This window comes from Podarcis cretensis (assembly GCF_951804945.1).
Source record: "Podarcis cretensis genome assembly, chromosome: 7".
Classification (NCBI taxonomy): Eukaryota; Metazoa; Chordata; class Lepidosauria; order Squamata; family Lacertidae; genus Podarcis; species Podarcis cretensis.
Genome location: NC_137176.1, coordinates 2,975,093 through 3,002,423, shown reverse-complemented (window position 1 = coordinate 3,002,423; position 27,331 = coordinate 2,975,093). Strand labels below are relative to the sequence as shown.

Here is a 27,331-nt window from a genome sequence, read left to right as displayed (position 1 = left end):
ACTTAATTTTGGGCTTTTTGCCCTGCCAGACAAATTTAGATATATCTCTCTGCCACTTCCGAAAGCACTCCGTCTTGTCCACAATCTGCAATGTTTGAAACAAAAACAACATCTTTGGCAATACATTCATCTTAACAGCAGCAATTCGGCCTAACAAAGAAAGTTTCAATTTTGTCCAACTATCCAAGTCTCTCTTAATTTCAGACCAGCATTTTTCATAGTTATCCTTAAATAGACTCAGATTCTTTGCTGTTATATTTACCCCTAGGTACTTTACTTTTTTAACCACAGTTAATTCTGTTTCTCTCTGAAACCGTTCCGACTCTATATCTGTCAGATTTTTTCCCAGCACCTTAGTTTTCTGTTTATTTAGTTTGAATCCCGCCACCCGACCAAAGTCTTGAATCAATTGTAATACTCTTATTGTACTAGATTCTGGCTCCTGCAGGGTCAGAACCAGGTCATCTGCAAAAGCTTTAAGTTTATATTGTTTCGCTCCGACCTGAATCCCTTCCACCAACCGGTCCCCTCTAATCATATTCAAGAGCACCTCCAGAACCGAAATAAATAACAAAGGGGAAATCGGGCAGCCTTGTCGTGTTCCTTTTTCAATTTTAAACTCTTCTGTAACCACATTGTTTACTATCAATTTAGCCTTTTGTTCTGAATATATTGCATCAATCCCATTCTCAAAACCCCGACCCACTCCCATTTCTTTTAAATTTCCCTTCATAAATTTCCAAGAGATATTATCAAAGGCTTTCTCCGCATCTATGAAAATTAGCACTGCTTTTGTATTTATGTCTGTTTGCAAAAGTTCCAAGATGTCAATAATGTTCCTTGTATTAGCAAACATGTGTCTACCTGGGAGAAAGCCTGCCTGGTCTTTGTGAATTACTTCATTTAAAACTTTTTTAAGTCTACTTGCCAGGACATCTGCAAATATTTTGTAATCCACATTTAACAGGGAGATGGGACGGTAGTTCTTAAGTTGTGTCTTTTCAGAATCCGATTTAGGTATCAATGTGATGAATGCTTCCTTCCACGAATCCGGCGCCCTCCTCCCCTCCATAATTTCATTGCTAACCTCCATCAGTGGTTGTATCAAGTAGTCTTTTAGTGTCTTATAATACTTGGAGGTTAGCCCATCTGGCCCTGGAGATTTGCCCAATTTCATGTTCTGAATGGCATTTTCAATCTCTTGACGTGTTATTTTACCGTTCAGGAGTGATCTATTTTCTTGTGACAGTTTTTTAAGTCCATTTTTCTCCAAAAATTGTTTAATCTCAGCCTCATCCTGCAGCCCTTGAGTATATAATTTTTTGAAATATTTCTGGAAACATTTTCTAATCTCCGTGGGGTTCTGAATGTTTCTTCCTTCAATTTCCAAATTTGTAACTGTATTTAATTTTTGTCTCTTCTTCAACTGCCAAGCTAGCAGTTTCCCACATTTATTTGCCGATTCAAAAGTTTTTTGTTTCATTAATTTAATCTTCCACTCTATTTCCTGGTTTATCAGTTTAGAATATTGTGCTTGATGGAGTTTGATTTCTCTCAAGATCGGCTGTGACTTCGGGTTTAGTCTTAACTTCTTCTCTAGTTCTTTTATTTTCTCCAAAATCTTATCTTTTCTGTCGTTTTGTATCCTCTTCCTTACAGCATTCTGTTGTATCAAGAACCCCCTCATCACAGCTTTACTTGCATCCCAAATAATTCTTTTTTCCACCGTAGTGTTCATATTTATCTCAAAGTAATCCTTCAATGCTTTCTGGGCCTTCTTAATAGTCTCCTGATATCTGAACAAATTGTCATTCATCTTCCATCTAAAGGAGCCGGTTGGTAATAGTATCATGTCCATTTTCAGTGCGTTATGGTCGGAGCAGGTTTTTGGGCAGATTTCCACCTTTCTGACCTTGGGTGCCAGACCTCTAGTTATCCATATTTGGTCGATTCTTGTCCAAGTCAGCTGGGCTTCAGAGAAAAATGTTCCTTCTTTTCCCAAGGGATTCTTCGTTCTCCAAATGTCAATCCAGTCCATATTGTCTGTCAATTCAAAAAAGGTCTTTGGTAGTCTGCCGTCTTTTGTGACATTCTGGCTTTGTGACTTATCCATGTTAGTTGATACGACCCCGTTCATGTCTCCCATCATAATGATGTTGTCATAGTCCAGATAATCCAGCATGGTCTCATGCAACTTCTTGAAAAATTTCGATTTCCCTTCATTTGGTGCATAAATTCCTAATATCAGAATCTTTTCTCCTTGATGTTGTATTTCAATTGCCAGAATTCTTCCATGTTCATCTTTAAATAAAAATTTAGGTGACAGGCTCTCTTTTGCATATATCACCACGCCTCTCTTCTTTACTTTGTCTGAAGATATAAATTCCTGGCCAAGTCTTTTATTTATTAATACTTTTCTGTGGAGCCTAGTCACATGCGTTTCTTGTAAGCAAATAATGTCCAGTTGTTCCTTTTTTAATATATGAAAAATTTTCCTCCTTTTTCCGGGATGTTGCAGCCATTTATATTCCAGCTCAAAAGTTGCAGAGACATCCTGAATAAATCTGGTTATTTTTCTAGGGGTGGTACCTTTCTGGAATGTACATGTATTAATCCCCAGATGTCCATTTGGGAAACCAATGAAGAAATTTATTGCAATATCAGTCAAGGCAGTCAAGGAGATGCAAAATAGTAAATACAGTGATACCTCAGGTTACATACGCTTCAGGTTACATACGCTTCAGGTTACATACACTTCAGGTTACAGACTCCACTAACCCAGAAATAGTGCTCCAGGTTAAGAACTTTGCTTCAGGATGAGAACAGAAATCGTGCTCCGGCAGCGCGGTAGCAGCGGGAGGCCCCATTAGCTAAAGTGGTGCTTCAGACTAAGAACAGTTTCAGGTTAAGAACGGACCTCCGGAACGAATTAAGTTCTTAACCCAAAGTACTACTGTACTCTTGAATGACCAAATCTTCACTATTTCACTATATCCTTCACATTATGCCAAACTAAATGTGAAAGTACACTCAAATGCATGAAAAGGAGTGAGTTAGGCCCCATCCCCTTTTAAAAATGAAATTCAAATTTGGGAAAGCAGAAAAGAGCCAAACATGTAACAGGAGAAGAAGAACCTCGGCGGTAAGTAGTTTTAAGGAAGGATATAATAGAAGAATTGATTATACCATTTTGAATATATCAAGGGCAGCAGAGAAATAAAGAAAGCAAGATGGAACAAGGAGAATAGCAAATAGATTTGTATTTTGTTCAGTGCTTAAAGCAACAGGAACTTTTTAATGCAAAAATCTTTTAAAAATTGGCAACATTGCTCTTAAAGCAGCAGTTTTAGCATCTAATGAGGGATACCCAAAAATTGAAGGTACTATTACCTTGCCTCAAACTAGGGAGGCAGTCCTCCTCCATATGTTGTTGGGCTTGCAACTCCCATCATCCTTAGCCATGGGCCATGCTGGCTGAGGCTGGTGGGAGTTGGAGTCCAGCAGCATCTTGAGGGCCATGGGTTCCCCATTCCTGCTGTCCAAAATTGAATAAATGTATAGCACAGAATATAAAACTCAGAACACAAGCTTGCAAGAGAAATTACTTCATGTTGCTTTCCATTTCATAATTGATCCCATTATTAATCTCTTAATTTTCTTCTTTTTATTCTCTCTTCACTTCTCACCTCCATCCAGCTGATGAAACCAGCGTAACAAGTCAAAAAGAAGAAACACCAGATATGGATAGTGAGGTAAATATCACAAAGAATTCATTAGACTGAAAACAAAACGATTGAACAGATGGTGACTTTAAAAATCACATGACATGGTGTAAGTGATGTCTCACAGCGCTTGGAAATGAATGATGGAAAGGCACATTTTTAAAAAGTGTATTGTTAACAATATAAAGGTAAAGGTAAAGGTACCCCTGCCCGTACGGGCCAGTCTTGACAGACTCTGGGGTTGTGCGCCCATCTCACTTAAGAGGCCAGGGGCCAGCGCTGTCCGGAGACACTTCCGGGTCACGTGGCCAGCGTGACAAAGCTGCTCTGGCGAGCCAGAGCCGCACACGGAAACGCCGTTTACCTTCCCGCTGGTAAGCGGTCCCTATTTATCTACTTGCACCCGGAGGTGCTTTCGAACTGCTAGGTTGGCAGGCGCTGGGACCGAGCAGCGGGAGCGCACCCCGCCGCAGGGATTCGAACCGCCGACCTTTCGATCAGCAAGCCCTAGGCGCTGAGGCTTTTAACCCACAGCGCCACCTGCGTCCCTATTGTTAACAATATACAAACATATAAAATTCTCAGAAACTATTATTCATTCATTCATTCATTCACTCACTCAGTTTATACACCGCCCTATACCTGGAGGTCTCAGGGCAGTCCACATGCAATTAACTGAGTACAATCAAAACACGGTCACTTTTGAGTCCATTTGCACTTCAGAAGAGTGAACTAGTTGCATGTTTATCTTCCTCAATGATATAGGTGGAACATAAATGTAAGTCTAGTTTGTGCCCACTTTTAGCTCTGTGATTCAGAAAGAGAGGCATATTTTCCATGATAATGTGCAGAGTAAGGCACCCAGCTGCCTGAGTCTCCCAACATCCTTGGCCCCTTAAAAAGACTGAAGTAGACCAAAAAACAGTGAAGATGGCTTGAGAAACCTGGGGGAGACCAGGACAGGCAGGGTGTGGCTAATATGAGGGGAAAGTGTTTCTCTGTCAGGCAAACACAGGGTTGGAGCAGACTTGAAGAGGAATGGCGTGGAGCTAGGGATGGGGTTTGTTGAAAGTTGAAAGTCTTCAACAGATGTCCACAAGACAGCAGAAATTGTTCCTGTCTTATATATGTAATAGGACAGAGTTCTAAAGGTAGCACCACTACACTAAAGTCCAGGTTCCTACAGTATGCGGAATGTACCCACAGATAGGGTGGTCCCTGCAAGACGCCCTCTCCTGCAAAGTACAGTGATCAGTTGGGTGTATAAGGGATGAGACAGTCTTTTAGGTGTCCTGGTCACAAGTCATATCATATAGGGCTTTATGCACCAGCCCCAGTAGCTAATTTGCAGCCAGTGCAATTCTTTTAGCTCTTGTGTAATATGGTGATATTCTTCCGCAGGGAGCCAATGCATTTTGCACTAGTTACAGCTTCCAGGGCAGTCTCAAGGGCAGCCCCACATAGAGAACATTGCAGCAATCCAGTTACCAGCACATAGATGGTAGTGGTTAGGCTATTCTGGTCCAAAAATGGCCACAGTTGTCCTACTAGCCAAAGTTGGTGAAAGCCTCTCCTATCCATTGAGGTCACCTCTTGTGACAGAGATGATTCCAGAAGTACTTTCAGAGTACAAACCTGCTCCTCTGTACACTACCTTGAGCTCCTTGGAGAAAATGTAAGATATAAATACAATCAATATAATAAATAATATAATCAATATAATAATATAATCAATATAATAAATAATAATAATAATTATATTGATTGTATTTATCTCTTACCTTTTTCTCCCAGAAGCTCAAGGTAGTGTACATGACTGCCCCTCCTCAGCTAATCCCAATAACAACCTTGTGAGGTAGATTAAGCTGAGAGGCAGTGACTGGCCCAAGGGCGCCCAGTGAGCTTCACGGCCAGGTGGGGATTTGAACCCCAGTCTCCCATATCCTAGTTCACACACATAGGATAACACTTCAAGCATCTGATGAAGTGGACTGTTATTATGAAAGCTTGTTTCATAATAATAATTATCATAATAATAATAATAATAATAATAATAATAATAATAATAATGAAATAACATTTTTAAAAAAATTATTATTATTTATACCCTGCCCTCCCCAGCCAGAACCAGGCTCAGGGTGGCTAACACCAGTAAAATTATAATTATACAATTATAATAAAGCAAATTATAATAAAGCAAAACATAATAGGGGAAAACAACAACAACAAAACAATTTAAAATACAGGTTAAAATGCAGCCTCATTTTAAAAGTAGCCCATGGATCAAAACTGTAAGGGGAGGGAAAACATAAGGGTTCAGACTGAGTCCAAACCAAAGGCCAGGCAGAACAGCTCTGTCTTGCAGGCCCTGTGGAAAGATGTCAAGTCCCGCAGGGCCCTAGTCTCTTGTGACAGTGTTCCACCAAGTCGGGGCCAGTACTGAAAACGCCCTGGCCCTAGTTGAGACCAATCTAACCACCTTGTGACTTGGGACCTCCAAAGTGTTGTCATTTGTGGACCTTAAGGTCCTCTGTGATATACCAGGAGAGGCAGTCCCATAGGTATGTGGGTCCTAGGCCACGTAGGGCTTTAAAGGTCAAAACCAGCACCTTAAACTTGACCCTGAACTCCACCGAGAGCCAGTGCAGTTGGTAAAGCACTGGATGAATGTGGTCCCATGGCAAGGACCCCGTAAGGAGCCTCACGCGGCATTCTGCACTCGCTGGCGTTTCTGGGTCATAATGAATGAATGAATGAATGAATTTACTTTATTATGGTCACAGATCAGCATAAGCAAAACATCTAAATAAATAGTATAACAGTATCTCTAAGCAGATAATTATTAAATTAATTGGGAAAAAGAGCCAAACGTAGATTAAAACATATACATAGAATACTTGATTAAGAATAGATAATGGATGAATAAAAACCGATAAGGAAAATTTAAAGGAGATCAGTTTTAAAAGACCAGCTGTATGGGGCGGGGCTTCAAAAGTTTCATAATGACTTTATTAGTCATAAGATTCTTCATTGTTTTTGCTGCAAGAGACTAACATGGCTGTCCCTCTGGAAATTATTTAAAACATTGATACTGATTGTTTCACTATAGAGATGTACACATAGTGTTTAACAAAAAATTTCATATTCTTTTATTTGTATTTCTCCAGAGAGGTAGCAAAATTGGGAGCTTCCTTTCTCAAGCTTCACATGTTAGTGCAAATGCTAGTAAAAGAGAAAGCATTCTTCATACAACGTCAGAGGTGAGGCCCATTGAAATTAATAGTTTACAGCCTTAGTTATTCATATCTTGATACTTTATTTTTAAAATGTTCTCTCTGCTGCTGGACGTCAAAATTTAAGTCATTATCACTAGTTCAGAATATGGGAGACTCTTCAGTACTGGTGGTAGCTCAGACTAGAATGGTACAGAGTAGCTGTGATGGTGCTTGGAATGTAGAGCTAAATGGCTGAAAATTCTGCATCTTAACTTCTCCCAGTTCTGCTTACCTTAGAAGTAACAAAACCAGCTTACTTAAATCACTCCCATTTTGATCACAAATTGATACACAACAGTTGGTGATACAATACTTTAGTTTGTTCATTGTTGTGTTTCAGCAAAAGAAGGAAAATTTATATAACCCAAATTACAGCACTAGGAGAAATCAGTCAGCTGTGGGCTGAGTGAAATAGGTCAGTCAGGAAAGGGAATGTTGATAATGAGCCAGTAAAAGTTTCTGTCTCTTCTCCCAGGATCCCACCACAGGTAAGTCTGATGTCCCACTCGGGCATTGCAGTTTGGAGTGTTCTGCAAGGGTTGGGTCTTATTGCGTAGCCTCTGGCAGTGGACCTTCTCTTGGCATCAGGTTAGTATCAGGCAATATGATCCCTAAGGCTTCTCTGTTCTGGCACCAGGCCTCAAGCTCTTCAGACAGGTCTCACTATTCTTCACCCTCTCTACTTTTTCCCTCTCTTTTCTGAGTCACCTTGTCTCTCTTGCCCCCTTTTTTGCAACCAGTTGTCTTCAGGGGGTAGGAAGGGCGGGCTGTGGGGTAGGTCGCCCCAGGTGTCATCCCTGAGGGGGTGTGACAAAATCCCCCCAGGCGCGATCGCCGCTGTGCCAGATCCCCCCTGGGCAGATCGCCCCCACCCCCAGGGGCCCAAGCGGCTTGCTCCGCTGCTGGCTGTCTTAAGTCTTCTGTCTCCTTCATCCCTCCACACCAATTCCCAGCAATCTCTTGTGTTTGGGGCATCATATTGCTTTGCATTTAGATTTTGTATATACTACTACTACTAATAATAATAAATTTTATTTATACCCCGCCCTCCCCAGCCAAGACCGGGCTCAGGGCGGCTAACAACCAATAATAAAAACAAGTTGATTAAAATACAACTTAAAAAACAATATTAAAATACAAATTAAAACATTAAGATGCAGCCTCTTCACAGGAGTAGAAAGGAAAAAAGAAAGAGGGGGGGGGGAATCAAATTAATTCTAAGCCAAAGGCCAGGCGGAACAAATCTGTCTTACAGGCCCTGCGGAAAGAAATCAGATTCCTCAGGGCCCTGGTCTCATGAGACAGAGTGTTCCACCAGGCCGGAGCCAGTGTTGAAAAGGCCCTGGCTCTGGTTGAGGCTAATCTAACTTCCTTAGGGCCCGGGACCACTAGGGTGTTGCTATTTATGGACCTTGAGGCTGTCCATGGGACATACCGGGAGAGGCGGTCCCGTAGGTACGGGGGTCCTAGGCTGTGAAGGACTTGAAAGGTCAAAACCAGTACCTTAAATCTGACCCTGTACTCCACTGGGAGCCAGTACAGCTGGAAAAGCACTGGATAAATATGCTCCCATGGCAGAGACCCCGTGAGGAGCCTCGCTGCAGCATTCTGCACCCGCTGGAGTTACTGGGACAGCTTCAAGGGCAGTCCCACGTAGAGCGAATTACAGTAATCAAGCCTGGAGGTGACTGTCGCATGGATCATTGTGGCCAGGTCAGGACAGGAAAGGTAAGGGACCAACTGCTTGATGCGGCGAAGGTGGAAAAATGTCGCCTTGGCTGTTGCTGTAACCTGTGCCTCCATGGAAAGGGAAGCGGCAAGGATTACACCCAAACTCTTAATGGAAGGCAATGACACTAATTGGGCCCCCGCAAGAGAAGGGAGTTGGTCCCTCATCCCCATGCCATCCCAACCCAGCCAGAGGACCTCTGTCTTCGAAGGATTTAGTTTCAATTGGCTCCCACAAAACCATCCAGCCACAGCTTCCAAACATCTGGTCAGTGTGCCCGTCGCCGAGTCGGTATGGCCATCCATCAGCAGATAGAGCTGAGTGTCATCAGCATATTGGTGACAACCTAGCCCAAAGCTCTGGACAATCCGGGCAAGGGGGCGCATAAAGATGTTAAAAAGCATCAGGGAGAGGATTGCGCACTGCAGCACTCCACACACCGAGGAGTGGCACGGCGACATCTCCCTAGCGCCACCCTCTGTCCCCGACCAAAGAGCACAGCCATTTACGGGCTATGCCCTGTATCCCCACGTCGGTGAGGCGGTGGTCCAGAAGATCGTGATTGACCATATCAAAGGCTGCTGACAAATCTAAGAGAATCAGCAGTCCTGACCCGCCTCCATCATCTGCTAGGGCGACCAGAGCCGTCTCGGTCCCAAAACCAGGACGGAATCCGTTCAATTCGTTTGAAGAATACAGTACTTACACATTTTCACCTGTTGTAAGAAGTGTGATGAGAAACCCCAGCCTTCCTCTCAGTTCTTGCAAGGCGGGCAAGAATTGTCATGGATTGTGCAGCAATCCTCACCCCTTCCTAGGTCCAATGTTGAGAAGAAGTCTAGGGTCTTGTCTGGCCTTGCACAGCTCAGTTACCTGTAGTACCTTTGGCCACACAGTAGCCAAATCACATGGGGCCTTTGCCTTATGTACACTTGTTTTTGCATTTCTGTCACACTCTACTTAGTAATCTTCAAATTTCTGTATATTACATCTTTCTGCTATTGGGAAAGCTGACTGTTCCCACCACTGGGGAGGCATGACTGCAAACACACGGTAAACACATGCATGCAAAGTGTTGGTGCTTGGTCTTGGCACTTCAGATATTCTCAGTCTTTGTTCTTTTATTTCAGCCTTGTGGTCCAGCAGTTGTTTGACTACTTTCCTAATCCCCCTTTTATGTTGTTCCATGTCCCTTCAAAGGCTACTTCCTCTTTTTCAAGAAACTAGCCTTTTCTACACATCTTCTTTATGTAATTTTTTGTCCTCGTCTTGCTTTTCAGTTTCTCCATTTCAGAAAGGTTTCCCCCCCTGTGTGCACCTTTTCAGTTGCTCCCATTCACAGATAAAAGGGTGGTCTCGCACATTCACAAAAGTACCAAGTGCACTATTTGGGTGAGCTTCAACTGTGCTCTCTCCGTACCTGCAGGCTTGATATGTGACTAGACTATCGTGTCTTTTTCATATCCGCTGATATTATGTTGGGTATTGTACATAATTTGAAATTTGTTTCATTGGGTTCAGCTGAATTCAGGGCCCATGTTTTATAGTATTTTAACTGAACTTGATTGTTTCTGAAACTTGCCTTGAACATATGGGGAGATAATCAGATTAAACTCTGGAAAGTACTGGCTTGGTTTCAGATGTGGTGCCAGTTCATCACTGCAAACCGTGTTTGGCATCTTTTCTTATTTAGTGCTAGGATTTGTATTCATCGTAACTTAATTCTCTTTTCTATCACCATTTAATTTTAAGAGATGATTTCCTGCCTACCTTTTCAATTTATGTAGCATTAATATAAGCGATCTAACCAGATGTAATGGTTTCACATTTAATATTCAAACAGATATTGTACACTTCAAAGTTACTGCGTAAATCTCTCCTTTAACACCATGCCATTCTTCTGGAGTGGTTAACATAACTCTTATTTGTGACCAAAGCAGATACTTTCCCCTTTTCTACTTCCATTTTTCAACTGATTTTGTGTGAGATGATTTTGCCAAGAATACAAATAGATTGCTATTTTGTAATGATATTACTTCCTGTAAGTTATATTTAGGGTTCAGTCTTATACTGTTTGCTGATAGGCTGTAGGATTAGACAGAAGCCCTGGCCAAGCAGCAGGATGCCTGATACACTGTTATCATGACAGGTACATTGGTGGAACACCTGCGATTGACTAGTGGAACCATCCTATCATGTGGCATGTGAGGAGGAGGCAGCAGTGTAGCTAGCCGCTCGGGTGCCCAGTGCGGCACACACGTCCTGCAGCCAGGGGCGAGGCGAGCTGCCCATGGGGGTGGAGTGCGCTGTGTGGAGCCTCTCCGCCGCCTCCCCCTCAGCTGTAGGGTGGTTGAGGGAGAGGTGGGCAGATGCAAACCCCACGCTGCCGTTTCAGGAGAGACGCGTGGCTCGGGCACACCGCAGGCCCGGCGGTAAGTGCCAGCCCCTGCGGTGTGGTGCCCAGTGCCAGCCACGTTTCTTTATGTTTGTTAACTGAACTAAAAAGTTTCGTGAACCCATTTTTTAATACACTATGGTTTTTTAAAAAATCTCATAGTTTTGTCATTTTGTCACCCCCCCCTCCAGTGATGACACATGGTGTGGCCCACCCCCTTCCTCCTGTCAGGATTCATCCTACTTGCATGTAGGACCTCAATAGAGACACATGCCGACTGGCATGTTCTCTCCCTCCTTATCGGTCGTTCAGGAGCTTCAAAATCTTTCTCCAGCCCGAACATCACAGTGGCTGATACCAAGAGGCATCAGCACGCTTAAGGATCCGCAGAGTGTTAGCAGATTGCGTAACAGACTCAGCAACGCAGCATTTTGGCTAATCTACTTTATTTACATATAATCCACTCGGAGCATTCTGACTCCGCTCCTTCCTCTTTCTCATCAGACAGCAATGAGAAAGAACAAAGGACAATACAGTAGTCCCACATTACAGAACACAGTATTCCAAACATCCTGTCTCCATCACTTCCCACACTGTGGAATGAAAACATACACTGTCATGTGATAGAAAACAATCCCATGACTGCAGGCACGGAGCAAGAATCCTAACACCTCCGCCACTGGGAGGAGGTGCTCAGCCGCCGGCTGTTTTTCCACTGAAATTTCCTCTTTGAAGCTGCCTTTCTCTTCACAGTGAGAAAAAACACAGGAATTTTTTCCTCTTGGGAAGGGAGGGGAAGCACATTGAATGGATGATTTTGAAAAGTAAAACGGCTGTCATAGAGAGGGCTAACTTACTCCACACTCACCATTCCTCATCCTCATCCTAGCCTCAAGTAGCAATCAGAGAAAAGTTACATTGAAACTCTGAATAATGGGTTGTTCACATCAAATTTTCTGCATTTATCATGGCAGTAAGTGTTTAAACAAAACCAGTACAGTGGTACCTCAGGTTACAGACGCTTCAGGTTACAGACTCTGCTAACCCAGAAATAGTGCTTCAGGTTAAGAACTTTGCTTCAGGATGAGAACAGAAATCGTGCTCCGGTGGCGCAGCGGCAGCGGGAGGCCCCGTTAGCTAAAGTGGTACCCCAGGTTAAGAACAGTTTCAGGTTAAGAACAGACCTCCGGAACGAATTAAGTACTTAACCCGAGGTACCACTGTATTGTACTAGTGTATAAAACTGTACTTTTAAAGTTGCTCGGGGGGGGGGGGCTATAAGCCATTTTATTTATAATGTTAAAGCTACCATTATAAAAGTGAATTTAGAAATATCTTAATTGTTTTTTCTTTGATTCTCACTGTAGAGAGAGGGAGGACTTGCTAGAGTTTCATCAGAACAGCCAGAAACCAGCAGTTTAGAAATCAGCAGAAGCAAGGATTTGAAAACCTCCAAGACACCATCCATTCTGACTGTGGAGACAGAACCTTTCCGTCCTACATATAAAGGAGAAGTGAATGCTTTTTGTATACAGCTCTTTTGTATTGATGAGAAACATGAAACAAGGCAAGTACCGTAAATAATCTAGATATTTGATTTTAAATGGGACAGTCATACCTCAAGTTGCAAAAGTGATCCGTGCAGGAGGCACGTTCGCAACCTGCAGCATTCGCAACCCACAGCTCCGGGTTACTTCCGGATTCCAGCGCTTCTGCACATGCGCGAGCTTTGAAACCCAGAAGTAACCTGTTCCAGTACTTCCGGGTTCAGCACAGACTGCAACCCGCAGCGTTCACAACCCGAGGTATGACTGTATATTTTATATTTTTGATTTCTTTAATGTTTACTGACTTTTATTTATTTAAAATGTATAAGATTAAACTTCCCAATCAGTCAAACCAACCAACAAAAACCATGGTGTTTTAAATGGAATCCCAACCAGTAATCTGGCAGCTGCATTTTGAACCAGTTGAAGTTTCCAGGTCATCTTCAAGGACAGCCCCTTAGGAATTGAGGTTGCCACCAGCCTGTCAGCACTTGGGTCGTCACTGAGGCAGAGGGAGCCGTTCTCTTCCTTGCCTGCCCCTATCCATGGTCCTGTTCAAAGCACTAATAGCTATGAGGCGGTTCCTTCAGCTGTCTCTTCAAGTGTTCTGTCCCCTCCCAATGCCTATGCCTCTCGCTCAGCATCTCCGTTTATCTCCATTTATTAAGGCGTGCCCTCCAGCCTTAATTTCTTTCCCATGGAAGCTTCCTGCAAGTGCTCAGAGGTGGTCTGTTTGGTCACTGTGAGAACAGAACGCAGGGCTAGGTGGGCCTTTGGTCTGATGCAGCAGTGCTCTTATGTTTTCAGAATTGGTATCATAGCCAGCAGCACAACCTCACTCCAACTTGAATAAGGCTTATCATCATCTTGATGTATCGTTTTAAAGCTGCACTCAAAAAACCTATTTAAGGTTGGATAATGCTTTCTAGAGTAGGTAGGAGTATTATAAAATAAATACTGCACAGTGGAAAAGTCAAGATTTTTGTAAAATTATTTGTTTTTATTTGCAGGTCATTAGATTTCATGAATTTTGTTTTCAACCTTTTTCCAGTAAGTATGTGCATTTTCAAAGCCTTTGCTTTGCAATTAATGAATGAAAGCAGTTTACCAGACATTGTATTTTTGTGTATTGAGCCAACTTCCTTTTAGGGGAGCAGAGAAATGGCAGGATGATTTTAAGGACTATTGCAAGGATTTGCTAGTGCACAAGTCAGAGGGATTGCAGTGCAAATCAGCAGAGAATAAACTATATCAATCCTAGGATAATGGGTTTCAGACAGAGCCAAGGGGGTTAAAATGACATTTCCTCCTTCTCTTCCTACCCAGCTTAGCTTCCAGGCATCCAGCTACTAAACTTCAAGGGAATTTTTTCTGGTCTCCAGCCCTTAAACCCTAACACCCATTTCCATTTCCTAAAATTTCTTTTGTGACTGCTATCTCCTAGGAGACCAGAGAATGTCTCCTATTACCTAAAGTATGCCTGTACATACCTGAATGTGCAGAGTCTGATACAGAGGCATTTTTGTGCATGCAAGAATTCCAAGCTTCTGTGGGGGGCTGCTATATTTATTTTTTAATATATGTTACACTTCCCCCCCCACACACACCCAATGCAACCAACAACAAATCCATAAGTGCAATCAATTTTCATTTACAATATCACAGCTCTCGTGCTTGTAGAATAAAAATGGAAAATATACAAGTGGAGCAGGGTAACAGCTTAATAGTTGAGGGTGAATAGTTTCAAGGTTTTCTGGCTCCCTTCACCTACTTGCCCTTCCATATTTTAAAGCACAGTACAAGGAGCATGTGGCTCTGGCTCCATCCTTGAGGGAGAACTGTCCAAGCCTCCTTCAGGTCCCTTTCAGCTGGACAGCACGTCCTCAATGCCCTCTTATACACCTGTCTCCAAAGTCCTGCCAAAATCAAACACTGCAAAATAAGCCAATGGCAGTCAGTTCCCCTGGGGAGGTGAGACTTACTACACTTGAGGTTCAGTTGGATTTTGGTGCTTACAGAGACAACAGCAGGACTTGAGGAGCTTTCCAAGGTCATGCAGGTGCTTTAGATTCCTGTCAGATTTCCTCTATAAGCCTCAGGCTCTCACAGGGCTGTTGGAAACCTTTAGACTCCCAACTCTCATCAGCCCCAGCCAGCATGGCCAATGGTCAGGGATTATGAGAATTGCAGTCCAGCAATATTTAGAGCAGGAATGGGGAATCTTTTCAGCCCGGCAGGCCAAATCCTTATTTCCCCCATTGCTGGCAGACCACTGAAACACGGGTGGGGCTGCTCACCTACATCACCAAGACATCAGGTAACAATTTTTTTCTTCCCCCAAGTTGTCCCAGTTTTCCCAGGCCATGCTGCAAAGGAGAATCCAAGCAAGGGGGTTCATTGATACTGTCTCCAAGCTCTGCTTTCAGCACAGATTGGCCAGACTCCAGAGTTCCCAGTTGGGCAAACCCAGTGGGGCTTGAAGTCATTGCCAATCAGCCTCACAGGCCAGAGGTTCCCACCCCACTCATCTAGAGAGCCACAGGTTCACCACCACTTTTTAATTTTTATTTATACCCTGCCCTTCCCGGTTCAGGAAAACCAGGCTCAGGGTGGCTAACAACACATTTAAAACTCTTAATTGATGCTACAAAAAAACCAGCATAAAATACGGTATAAAGCGTAAATAACAATAAAATCAAAAATCAAAAATCAATTTAGGGGGGAAATCCATCCAATAAACATTAGATGATCACCAGAGCTAGCTGGCTAAATTAGTCCCACTTGGGCCAGCAAGGAGACCAGGGGAGAACCAGCTGTGGGATCCCAGGGTGGGCAATCTTCACAAAAAGGGGAGGGGGAGGGAAGGAAGGGGAATAAAAGATCAGGCCAGGTTCAAATTTAAAGCCAGGTGGAATAGTTCTGTCTTACAGGCCCTGCGGAAGGAAGTAAAATCCTGCAGGGCCCTGGTCTCCTGGGACAGAGCATTCCACCAGGTCAGAGCCATCACTGAGAAGGCCCTGGCCTTGGTGGAGGATAATGTAGTATAATGTTCTCCCGAGCAAGCCCCATTGAAATGAATAGGAATTGTGCAAGAGCACAGCCAAGAGCATCATGCATTTTAGTGGGGTTTGCCCGGGAGAATTTCACAGTGAATTGAGCTCTGTAGAGAATAAGGGATTAAGCAGATATTTCATTTCATTTCACTTTTAATTTGTATACTGCCTTTCTATATTACTATACGCAAGGTGGTTATAGAACTGTGACTGCTTTCCCGCAGTTACTATTACACTTCTTGTGATTTTATGAAAATGAGGTGAATATATAAATCACATTGAATCCTTTTTTCATGCATTATGGCTTGGATCCAGAGAACTGCTTGTGCAGCAGGATTCCTTCTGCTGCCCCTCCCCACTGAAGTTTCCTACAGCACATCCCATCCCATTCTGGAGGATCCTCTAGCCTTCAAGAGCCTGAGCAAAAAGGAGGAGTTGCAGCCATGCTTCTTTTGATCCCGTTCTATATGTTGCATATAATATTGTCTTTCCCTATGTGTTTCTTTCAGGACAAAGACTTCTGCATTATCTCGGTTCCACATATGGTGCCTGAATTTTATCTGATCCAGAATTTTGTCCGGGTTATACCCTTTAGCAGCTGTACACTGGATCAAGAGCTCTATGTGTTTCACCGTTCAGGATTACTCAAGTTAGTGGCACATTTTACTACTACAGAAGATTTTGTGGTATTGCTTGTATCTGAGTTGTTGTCACACCATTTTAGTTTTACTCCATCAGTTTATTTCTTTTTATAGTCTTTGCTAATCAGTTGCTTTGTTTGTGGGAAACAAATTATCTATAAAAAGTTCTATTGCTAGGGTCTGTATAATTTAAAGGGGTATCTTAAAGGATTTTAATAGTTATTCTGTGGCAAAAAAGTTGGGTACTTTAAGCAAGATATGCATTTACTGGCAAATGAAAAGACAAAAGTGAAAGCATTATAGGCAAGAGTTGGATTGAATATAAAGAACTAGACCACCTAGTTCTTTTATAAAGATACCCATGTTAAATAGTATAGTTTCTGGATAAGATGTGGATGTGAGCTGAAAACTAACCAGTAATGGAAAAATTCTGAGTAACATAAAAGCCAGTGTCAAGCCCTTAATAATTCCTTCCTGATGAGGAAGTAAAACAAGGTCAATGTGATGTTTTTGTACAGTGAGTTTTTAAAAGACATATGAATAAAAAGTGAGTTGCTCAAAATGGATGAAAAGCAAAGCCCACTGAAGCAAGCATAGAGAGACAGAGGGAGGACTTGTGAAAGTGCAAAGTCAGAGAGATAAAGGGAATGGCTCTAAATGAAATACTGATTAGCAAAGCTTTTGACAAGGAAAGTCCTCACACAGAACTTAGAGGATGGCAAATTCAACTCTAGGCCTGCTACTTAACAAGAAAGGATGAAAAATAATACATAACAGGGTGTAGGCTGAAATGCTTAATGGATACTTCTCTTCAATTTTGACAGCAAATCATCATAATTATGTTAAATGAATTGGGCTTCTAGAATGAGTTGATTCCTTACTTAGGGCAAAATAAACATAAAGAGGCTAAATATATCTTTTTTCTTAGTCTTTGATTCTCATAATGGGTCAGCTTTTTATGTAGATACCAATTTTTCAGGTACTGTTCTACCCATTTTCAGCTGCTTATTACTAATTGCATGTACAGAAACTCCCTGTATTTTGTGAGTATATACTGGGGAGGTAGAAGTAGTCAGTGTTTGACATCCAGAGAAATAGGAGGAAAGTATCAAAAGATGTCATAAAATGTATCCTGTACTATATTAATAATAGATAAGCGACAATTCTGATTTATAAAAAATTCCCGTGTTTCAAACTTACTGCTCTTTCCAACTCAGCAGCGTTTCTCACATACAACCTCTACTCTGTGGAAAGTTTGCAAAAGGAAAATAGCATTGAAAAATAGCAACCTCAAAATATGCTCATTAACTTTCCCATAGTAGTTCTTTTATGGTGCTGTTTTGATGTTTTTGTGGACTAGTAGAGTTCTTGCCTCTTTAGGCAAATAAACAACCGCAGACGTAATGATGCACGTACTACTGGTTTTTTACTTATTATTTTCCCAAACATTCTATCTGTGTTAACCTCTGATGGCTCAGTCATTTGATGGGCAAGGATCAACAAGTGGTAAAATGAATGTGTGCCAACTCAGTCTAGATGACTCCCTGGTATATAAATAATAAAGGAGTCTACAGAATGTGCTCTGCTGCTTGTCAATGAAAGGTTAGTGGTTTATCCAGACATAAGCAGGTACCTAGGAGTATACCTACTACAAATCTTTGGGCACTAGATTTTAGGGAAATATGATTTGTAATAAGTACAGTTGATCAAAATATGCAATTTTATTTAGCTACTTTTCACTGTTCTTGAATGGAGCAGCCAAGCATCCATCAGCTCAGCCAGCGGTATGCTCTCTTTGGGTGAGATGGCCACATGGTACTTGTAAGAGTGGGTGAATATTTAACAGTTATTGGACATTGTGCTGATCTGGAAGGATTTTTGAATTAGAGGCTCCATCTTTGAACACTGATATCTAATATGGGCATTTTAGAATCAAGTGGTGGTTATGTTTCATGAGAGACTCTTAACGATTACATTTAAAATGGAAAGTGTTAATCCAGAACTGGTTCATAATGCTTGGCATGTTCACAAATACCCAGTACTTTTCAGAGCAAGTGGAGAGATGCTCATACATTCATACACCAAAATTCAGCTCTCAGAATTCTTTGAGAGAAGCCATGCCAGTTACTGATCTCAAATTGATGTATGTTTGTTTATATGTACACTGAGGTGTAAGAATATTGAATCCAACTTCAGCTTTTTGTCTACTAGAGGAGCAACTCAAACCAGCATTAAAGGGTTTTAAGTGACTTGATGTCACTGCAGTGTGATAATGCAGTATCAAAACCAAAATTTTCCTAGTGATAATCACATTTGGGTATTTAAGCCTGGAATCTGAGACAATTTGTAGATGCCATTGTTTGCTGCATATACAGGATTTGGGTTTATTTCTCTAACAGGTCCTTTATTGTAAGACCAGCAAGAAGCAGTGATGTCGCCCGTGTTGAATTACTGATCCAAACTTTGAAATTGAACAAAAGTATATTGGATGACCTAAATGGCTACATATTGGCACGAAGAGATCCAGTAAGTTGTTACACTGCATTATATTGCTTCTGTTTGAACTTTATTATGAGAGTGTTCAAATAGGAATCTGCTCATTTGTGTATGCTAAACTGGCAGTCTTCAAAATTGCTGCTATACTAAACCAGTGTACAGAAGACACCTTTCTGGTGCAAAAAGTAAAATGCCCTTTGGGCCTTTTATATTATTATAATCCATGTCAGAGTGTATTGTGTGGGAGGGGAGCTGAGATGAGATGGGTGTTTAAATAAAGAACATTAATTAAAGTATTGGAGTAGAAGAATGTACACCAAATCTTTTGCTTTTTTTCCAGGATGGAACACCAATTCAAGCATTTGTAGCAGAAGTTCTGCATCAAATTGTTGGAATATCAGTTATTAGAAATGAAACGGTATATATTCTTATATGCAGATCTTTTCCTTTTTGATGGAAGGATTTAAAACACTAAATTAATGTTAAATGTTCTCAAAGTCAGGATTGTTTTTATTTAGATAAACATTTTGAACTTTCGCTTCCTTCCACAGCTAATGTGTGATGTGTGAATAATGTTTGAACAATCCTTAGTTAAAGGAGAAAAGAAAAACAAGATTGCTGGAGGAGAAAATTTTGTATATCCCAGCAATATACAGTTTTTTCTCATCCACAGTCTTGTTCTTCTTTAAAACAAAACGAGGCACTAAATTCAGAATGATATTTACCATAAATGCAATTTGTATGTTTTTGTCCCTTTTTTCTTGAAAAACAGAGATTCAAGGTGATTTATTCTGTCTTCAAACAGAAGAAATAATTTTGAAATGAATTATTATTTGCTCCCCTTTGCTATTTTACAAAGATAAGGAAGTTTTATAAAGGCAGGCAGGATCCATCTGAGAAACTGAGTGACCTTGCCAGCAATTCCTTGTTAAATTTCTCATTTTAATATGGTAGGAAATCATATGACTTTAACTTTGGATGATATGTAATGCAATATCTTTAAAGGTATATTAATTGCTTCCAACAGTTAGGGGTTTCCTGTAATTTGGTAATGAGGATCAATCCACAGTTTCTAGTAAGCCAATAACTGGTCTTTTTAAATATAGTTGTAAATAAAAGCAATACTATGTTGTTTTTTAAATAAAAAACCCCACCTCTACCAATATGCTTAATTTTTAATAGTTGTCCATATGGTCTTGGTTTTAGGACACAAAACAGCCAGACATTTTAAATATAGTGTGTAAATAAATGCAAAACTGTTTTTAAAAGCTACTGTTTCATTTTTAAAAGCTACCTATATGGTCTCATTTTACAGTACAATCAACTGGGAAATGATCTGCACAAATCCCACTGACACGGAACTTGTGCAGGAGAGTTTCCTGGTGTATAGTCACTTCCTTGGTGGTAGTGATCCCTCTTTCTTGAAAGAAAAACAAATACAGATATTTGTATTATAGCTGTTCCAAAACAGAAGCACAGTTATTTCCTTAATCAGTATATTGAATTGATATGTTTTCCAGGATATAGAATATATTCGCTCACACTACAACATTGAAGACTTTATTTATTTCAGTCATCACCAGCAGGAAGAGCATGGTCACCTTTACCATTTTGCACTGAATCCAGTCTTTCATCACTATGCAAAACATTTTATGAAGGAAATGCTTCGACTAGCCTACAAATCTTGTCTCTATTACCCTATTTATCCTCAGCCTGAAGATGGCAAGGTAAACTATAATCATTTAGTCAAGAAGTAGATTGATTTTATATATGTAAATGTTGCTGATTGGTTTTTAATTTTATTTACTCTTTCCCTTGGGTGTATGTAGAATTTGCCAACAAAAATGTACACATATGTGTAACAATTGGCAACCATTTCTAACTTACATAGTTAGAAATAAATATAACCAATAGAGATTCCCAAGGCTTACACACAAGGATATATTATGATAATTAATTACTAATTACTAATTATTAGTATTATATATTATATGTATTGCGTATAGTCGCATCTGTTTGTCTTTTAAAACCCACAGAAGTGTGCTTTCTATGTAGAATCCTAGAACTAGAAGAGAGTCAGTTGGTTGTCTCAACTTATTTCCATCAGCAAGAGCTACGTTATGAACTTTCTTGAAAACCTCCAGGAAAAAAGATTCTTCATGCAGTTCCTTTTTAAATAGTTAATTTTAGGGCCCAACCTTACTTTTATCCAATGAGCTTCTGGGTCACATTCCTTTTAGTGTCCATAGGACAAGCTTTTTATTTAGGATACCTCATTTCAAAATGGCTCAATAGTAAAGCCTAAAAAAGAATAAATAGCTTTTTCTACATCGTTTTCATTATTGATATTTACTTGCTTAAAATAATGGTATAGACTGGGTTACGATGAGGTTACCTGAGGAATTCAGCTTGCTTTAGCCAGAGCTGTAGTCACATTGATAGCCATTTTAGAGAAATTTCCTATAAAATAAGGGTGCAAAGCTGCCACCTACACATCGTGCTTTATTTTTAAACCTTTACATCCAAGTTTCCATACTCGGACATAAATTTGAGGGATAAAAATATAAGGATCTCAGATTTCAGTATGTTCTGTACACACTATACCTTTTAACACACATTCTTTCCCTCAAAGAATTCTGGGTACTGTAGTTTACCCTTCACAGAGTTACATTCCCAACAACCCTTAACAGACTATAGTGCCCAGAATTCTTTGGAGGGGGGAAAGTGTTTTAAAGGAATAGTGTGGATGCAGCCTTACTCCCTCATCTCATACTGAACAGTTGAATGCTCAGCTCTTGACAGAGGACTCTCAAAGGACTTCCTTCAAATACATGATCCCTCACCCTCTCTCCTTTTGATATTCATTAGCATTAGGAACCAAAAGGCCATAAGCTTTGGTAGGTCAGCCTCAAATGCTTGCAGATGGACTGATTTTGAACAAGGACTCAAGAAAATGTCCTTTGTACAAAAAAAACAGTGTAAACTCTGAAGGAATGGGCCTCAATCCAAAGAAATACCTCTGCACATGCTCCCTATTCACCATTGCCTCTTTTAAGCTCTGGAAAATGACTCCCCTAGTCCCTGGAAGGGAGAGTAGGACAAGTTTCAGTGCATACATGGAATGTTGCACATGGCTCTTGGGATCACAGTTACCGAGTGCTCTTGCTGTTCGTAGCCCTTTTTAAGATCTCAATTTCAGGCGAGCAAGTTACATTTTATGACCTGAAATATTACCATTACCCTTATTCAGACATTCAAGCCCTCACACAATTAGAAATACATGAGGCAGGGGGAGATGCTTGCAGGCCCCATCCCCTCTGTTGCATCCCTGTTGCCTGGCTCTGCCGCCATCCACATAGCAGAGAAAAAGAACTGAATTGGGCAGCCTGTTCTACAAGTGTAGGGCTCCTTACGTGGTTTGGAACCCTTGTCACATGGGGGAAGCTTATGCATGTAAAAAAGACTCCTTGCTTCAGAACCTTGTCTGACGTGTGTGTGTGAAGCCCGAGAAGTTGGCCCTCCTTTCCCCTTGCATAGTTCTAATTGCATATGGAATTGAATGAATGCCTCAATATAACTACCGTATATGCAGCTGAAATGGGGGGAAATTATGCAGGAAAGAAGCATTAGAAATACTTGGTTCTCTTCTACACTGAAGAAAATTAAGGTTTTTTTATGGGATGTCATTTCTGTTTAAACAGCAGGTTCCAGACTTTTTTTTTTAATGTGACAGACTTTTGGAAACTTTTTTGTTTTTGCATTTCCTGTTGCTCCCCAATTGTTGTTTAAATGCAGATTATAACTAAACTTGCTGCAGTAAGGTAAATATATTTTTAATAATTTCCTGTATTTATGGAAGGATGGAGATTTTTTCCCCTTCACGTTTATGCTACTTCATTAACGTTTGTATTTGAATGAAAACGACTTTTTACTTCATGTGCATTTTCTATGTGCATGTTTAACTTCTCCTTTGCCAAACAACCAGAGGTGAAGAGCAAGCATGTAACGTCCTTAATGAGCATGGATGAAGATGATTCATGATTGCACTGAAGGAATATATTCCTGTGGGGAAACTACTTGTGCTACAAAATCCCATAAACCAAACCACTTGTTTATCTGTCGTTCCCACTGAGATAGTAATATAATTACTCTCATAATTATCTTCATTAGTGTCAGGAATTAGCTGCAATCCATTCCTCTGCTCTGAGAGTGTTTGTTTATTTTTTGGTGATATTTCTCCTGGATTTAATCAAGAGGATAAAGGATTCTTAAATTCACAAAGCACCGCTACAGACATCTGTGATGCACTTTTATGACATTATCTGCGCTAAAATATAGCTTGTTGTCCTTCAGTTCCAGAATCCCTGTGCCCATTCCCTGACATCTGCCCTTCATTACATGGTTCCCGTGCGACCAAGACGACAGATTGTCTATCCTCTGGAAAAACTTGGCATAAATGCTCCAGCAAAAGAGGTCTCTAAGGATCAGGTGGGTAACAGAAGCAGCAGTAAGCAAAAGGCATAGCTCCAACTAAATGTAGGATTTGGCAGATGGGATGACATTACTGTCATAATGTTGGTGTGCTGCTTCTTAATTATCTTGAACCTGATTTTCATGCCCTTACTTTGTCGTGCTCTGCTATCTTTTTTTAGCATGTATTTCAAACAGAGAATTGCAACTAGCAGCCTTTAAATTATTCAGAATGTTGATAATAATAATTTGAGTATTTAAAATGGTCAGATTCACAGAATGGATATTTTATCAGACTATTTTATTCTGCAGTTTGATCCTTCCCTGAAAAACAAAGTCATGGGCTTGTAATTCCTTCTATAGCTTTCCCCTCGTGAAAAAGGCCATTTGCACTAGTGAAAAAAGCAGTATCTGACTGTGATCATGAAAAGAGCTCTTCTGAACCATAGCAGCAAAGTTTCATCTAGCCCAGCTTTGTTTCCTTTCAGTGGCCAAAAACAGATGCCTCTTGGAGCCCACAGCCTCTCTCGCTGTCAGCTCCCAGCAACTCAATGCTTTACCACCTCTGTTGCTGTATAGCCATCTATTTATTTATTTATTTAGCTGTGTATGTGCAGTCAGCACTTTAAATAAAAGTATATCAATGCTGATTTTGAAAGAAGAGAAAATTCATGTTGAAAATTATGGCAAGTAGCTGGCCTCTCCTCCATGAATTTGTCTAATCCCTTTTTAATCATGTCCCCGGCCCCAACAAGGGAGAAGTGGTGTGCGCATTGAGGATGGTGCTGGATGCAGTAGGTGGGCCATCTGTTGCTGTGCATGTAGATCATTCAATCGGAATCTCTTCATGTGGCCGTTGGACATGGGGGATTTTGTGCCCCCACAGTTGCCCCTTGCATATCTAAGCGTGGAAACCTATTCCTGCACATAGATTCACCTTTCTCTGATTGGGGGACATAAAATGGACCCACATTTACAACTGCATTCAGCAAAATTCTTTACATTTTTCTCAGTGTATTTTTTAGTTTCTTAGCTGTTTATTTATATTTCATAAAATCATGTACACTGCTTGATTGTAAAAAAAACAAACACACACAAAGCAGTTTACAGAAATAGTGTACTGATGCTAATTGGACATGCAGAATTTTTTAAAACAAGGAAAATGGATTGTGTATCTGTTCATTTCCATGTTTAAGTAACAAAGGAAGAAATATGCCAAGATACCTCTTCTTTGTTGGTGCTAAGTCATCTACTTGCAAATCACCTAGAAAAAGATACATAAAGGTTTTTGTATTGGTTTTATGATGAATGTTACTTTTCTGACACGAAGAACTTATAGCACAGTTCAAATTTTCCATTTCATATTTGCTTAATAGATTTTTGGCTTCACAAATCTCAAGTAGCTAAAATGTTTCAAACTGTGCCTCAACCGTATAGATTGTGGTTTTGAATTCCCCCCATATTTCTAGGAACTTTTTCTCTACTTCTTTACTTTCTGCTACTATTCTATGATGAAATCTCCTCTGTACTTCTATTTTCTAATTCCATTCCTTCCTTTCTGTCCCGATCTTTTAGTAATCCTCAGAACCATTACATTTTACATTTTTCTAGCACAATTTCACCCTGCTTTTCTTGTGCTTGCTGTCTCATTTGTGAAGAATCCTTTAGTTGAAAACAACTTTTATATACACACATCTCTTTCATTGTCTATAGAACTATATATCTATATTAATATATAGTTTTCTCTCTATATATTTATTGTTAAAATAATTCCTGGTTTCCATTTTCTCAAGACCCTCTTTTCTGATTAGTTCATGCTCTTCAAAATAGGAATTTGTTATTTGTTTATCTTGGTATTGGACTAAAACCTAATTAAATACTAACATATTTATGCCTTGATTCCATTCTCCACACATATATATTGTTCTATCGGCTGTTCTGATCCCTTCCACATTCCCTTCTCATGTCCCTTTTCTGCTTCTTGCCGCATGCTTTCCTTTAATTCCTGGAATTTTCATAATAGAATTTCTCAGTGACATTTCCCCACCAAATTCCCCTACCAGCCATCTCATCTTCTGTCCTAGCTGCATCCCATATGCCCTCTCCTATCTCTGTTCGCCTGTCTCCTGTGTACTGTCTTATACCTTGGTTGTTCCCGTCACCGGCCTGTCCTCAGTTGCCATAAGGAAAAAGTGTTTCTATGTGATTTCACCAATGTGTCTTGGAATGTAACCCCTGTGTAAATGGGGGGGGGCTGCCTGTATGAGGGGGAAATGTCCTAAATTAGTCCTTTGTTCTAGCATGTGCAATTCTCTGCCTGTGAAAAGTGACACTATAGGAAAGTTGCAGGAGCACTAAAGCTATATAAAGAGGCAAATAATAAACTCATCTCTTTCTGGCCCCTCACAGCCTCTAACATTTAAGGTGTATTGGACCCCAGACGTCCCAGGGCACATTAGGCCATTACCTTGCTGAAACAAAGGATGCCTGGGTCTGGTCATTGCATTGATGGGAGACTGCCTGGGAACCAAGGGCAGTCCTATCAGAACATGGGTTTCTACTTGCACAATGGGACATTCCCCCTGTCCCTCCCAAAAAATATTCGCCAGGGGTTTGGAGGAACCCCTAGACCAGATTTAGGAAATGTGCAAGGGGAGGAGAGGAGGAAATACTCAGTTGCACAAGCAGAAAACCTTGCGCTGACAGAATGTTCACATAGTTCTACTTTGGATTCAAACATACATGTATATCCCTTTAGGCTCCATGATGGAAGAAAGCCTTGTGCATGCTACACTAAGTTGCTGTTGTTTGAGATTGATAATTATTGTGTGAAAAAAATACTTTCTTTGGATTGTATCCAACTAAGTTACACTCAGACTAGACGCTTTGTTTGTTTGATTAATTGATTGATTGATTATGTGTTCATTTATCAAATTTGTATTCCACCCTATACCTGTAGATCTCAGGGCAGAACACATTATATAAAAAAAGAAAATGCATAATAACAACAAAAACAAAGTCAGCCCAATAATCCCCCTTTCCACAACACATTTTAAAAGGGCACTGTATGTCAATCAGCCAAAGACCTGGTTGAAGAGGAACTTTTTGTGTGTATAAGGTGTGAAGGCGCCAGCCAAACCTCCCTGGGGAGCCGCTGCAGAAAAGGCCAATCCTCATGTTGGCACCCTCTGGACCTTTCATGAGAAGGGCCTCAGAAGATGATCTCAGGGTCTAGGGTAGGTTCATATGGAGAGAGGCTAGAATTAATGAACCTAAATTATTCATGAAAATTATTTTCAGTGGTTCTACTCTGAGTAGGACTAACATTGGATACAACCCTTTGGTAACAAGTCTGCCTTTAAATCATCTATCTGCTGTGCTTACTGTTTAGGATTGCCACCAATATTTCTGTATGTGTGTTGCTCAATTTTCTTTGGATTTTTTCTTCCTGACAAAGCTAACTTGATTTATATATTGTACAAGTGTTTTTGTTTTATCAATAACTGTACAAAATCTGTTATATTGGAATGCTAGTCTGCAACTATTAATATTTCCATTTTACTCCAGAAAAGAAAAGAATAAATATTTAGAGCAATGTATTTTCACATTCCAGTCAGCTAGTTATTCAATTAGTAATGGTTTCTTCATTTGTCAGGGCACTGCCAAGGTTGCCAAGGAAGGGGAAATTGATCATGTGGTTTAGAAGAGAATAAAGGTCACAAGAAATTCCACAGATATAGGGATACCAATGGGCTCTTCAATAAGCCATAATAGTTAGAGGTGTTTCACAGGGAGAACAGATTCTTCAGCGAGAGTATCCCTTTTGGATCAAGGGGGAAATGTGGTTTAAGCAGAATATCTTTTGACAGTATTATTGTTATCCCATGTGAATAATTAGTTTCAGGTTAGCTAATTTTTAATAATTGTATTTTAAACATTTATTTTCAACTTACTTTCTCACCATCTGGAAGCAGTCTGCTGTCCATCTGTCTTTTTAAATTAT

At 40.5% G+C, this 27,331-nt stretch overlaps 1 protein-coding gene across 6 annotated transcripts in view; it reads left to right on the top strand.

Annotated features, from left to right (window-relative positions):
* CFAP61 (cilia and flagella associated protein 61) overlaps positions 1 to 27,331 on the top strand; it is a 138,150-nt gene that overhangs the window by 29,615 nt on the left and 81,204 nt on the right. For 5 of the 6 annotated variants that reach the window (XM_079983468.1, XM_079983464.1, XM_079983465.1 and 2 more), the window contains exons 9-17: positions 3,697 to 3,752; positions 6,890 to 6,982; positions 12,489 to 12,688; positions 13,679 to 13,718; positions 16,231 to 16,370; positions 18,762 to 18,888; positions 19,199 to 19,276; positions 20,379 to 20,585; positions 23,212 to 23,346. In XM_079983468.1, the coding sequence (XP_079839594.1) occupies positions 3,697 to 3,752; positions 6,890 to 6,982; positions 12,489 to 12,688; positions 13,679 to 13,718; positions 16,231 to 16,370; positions 18,762 to 18,888; positions 19,199 to 19,276; positions 20,379 to 20,585; positions 23,212 to 23,346 (1,076 nt within the window). The remainder of the gene's footprint in view (positions 1 to 3,696; positions 3,753 to 6,889; positions 6,983 to 12,488; positions 12,689 to 13,678; positions 13,719 to 16,230; positions 16,371 to 18,761; positions 18,889 to 19,198; positions 19,277 to 20,378; positions 20,586 to 23,211; positions 23,347 to 27,331) is intronic. The other variant, XM_079983467.1, reaches the window with a different exon arrangement.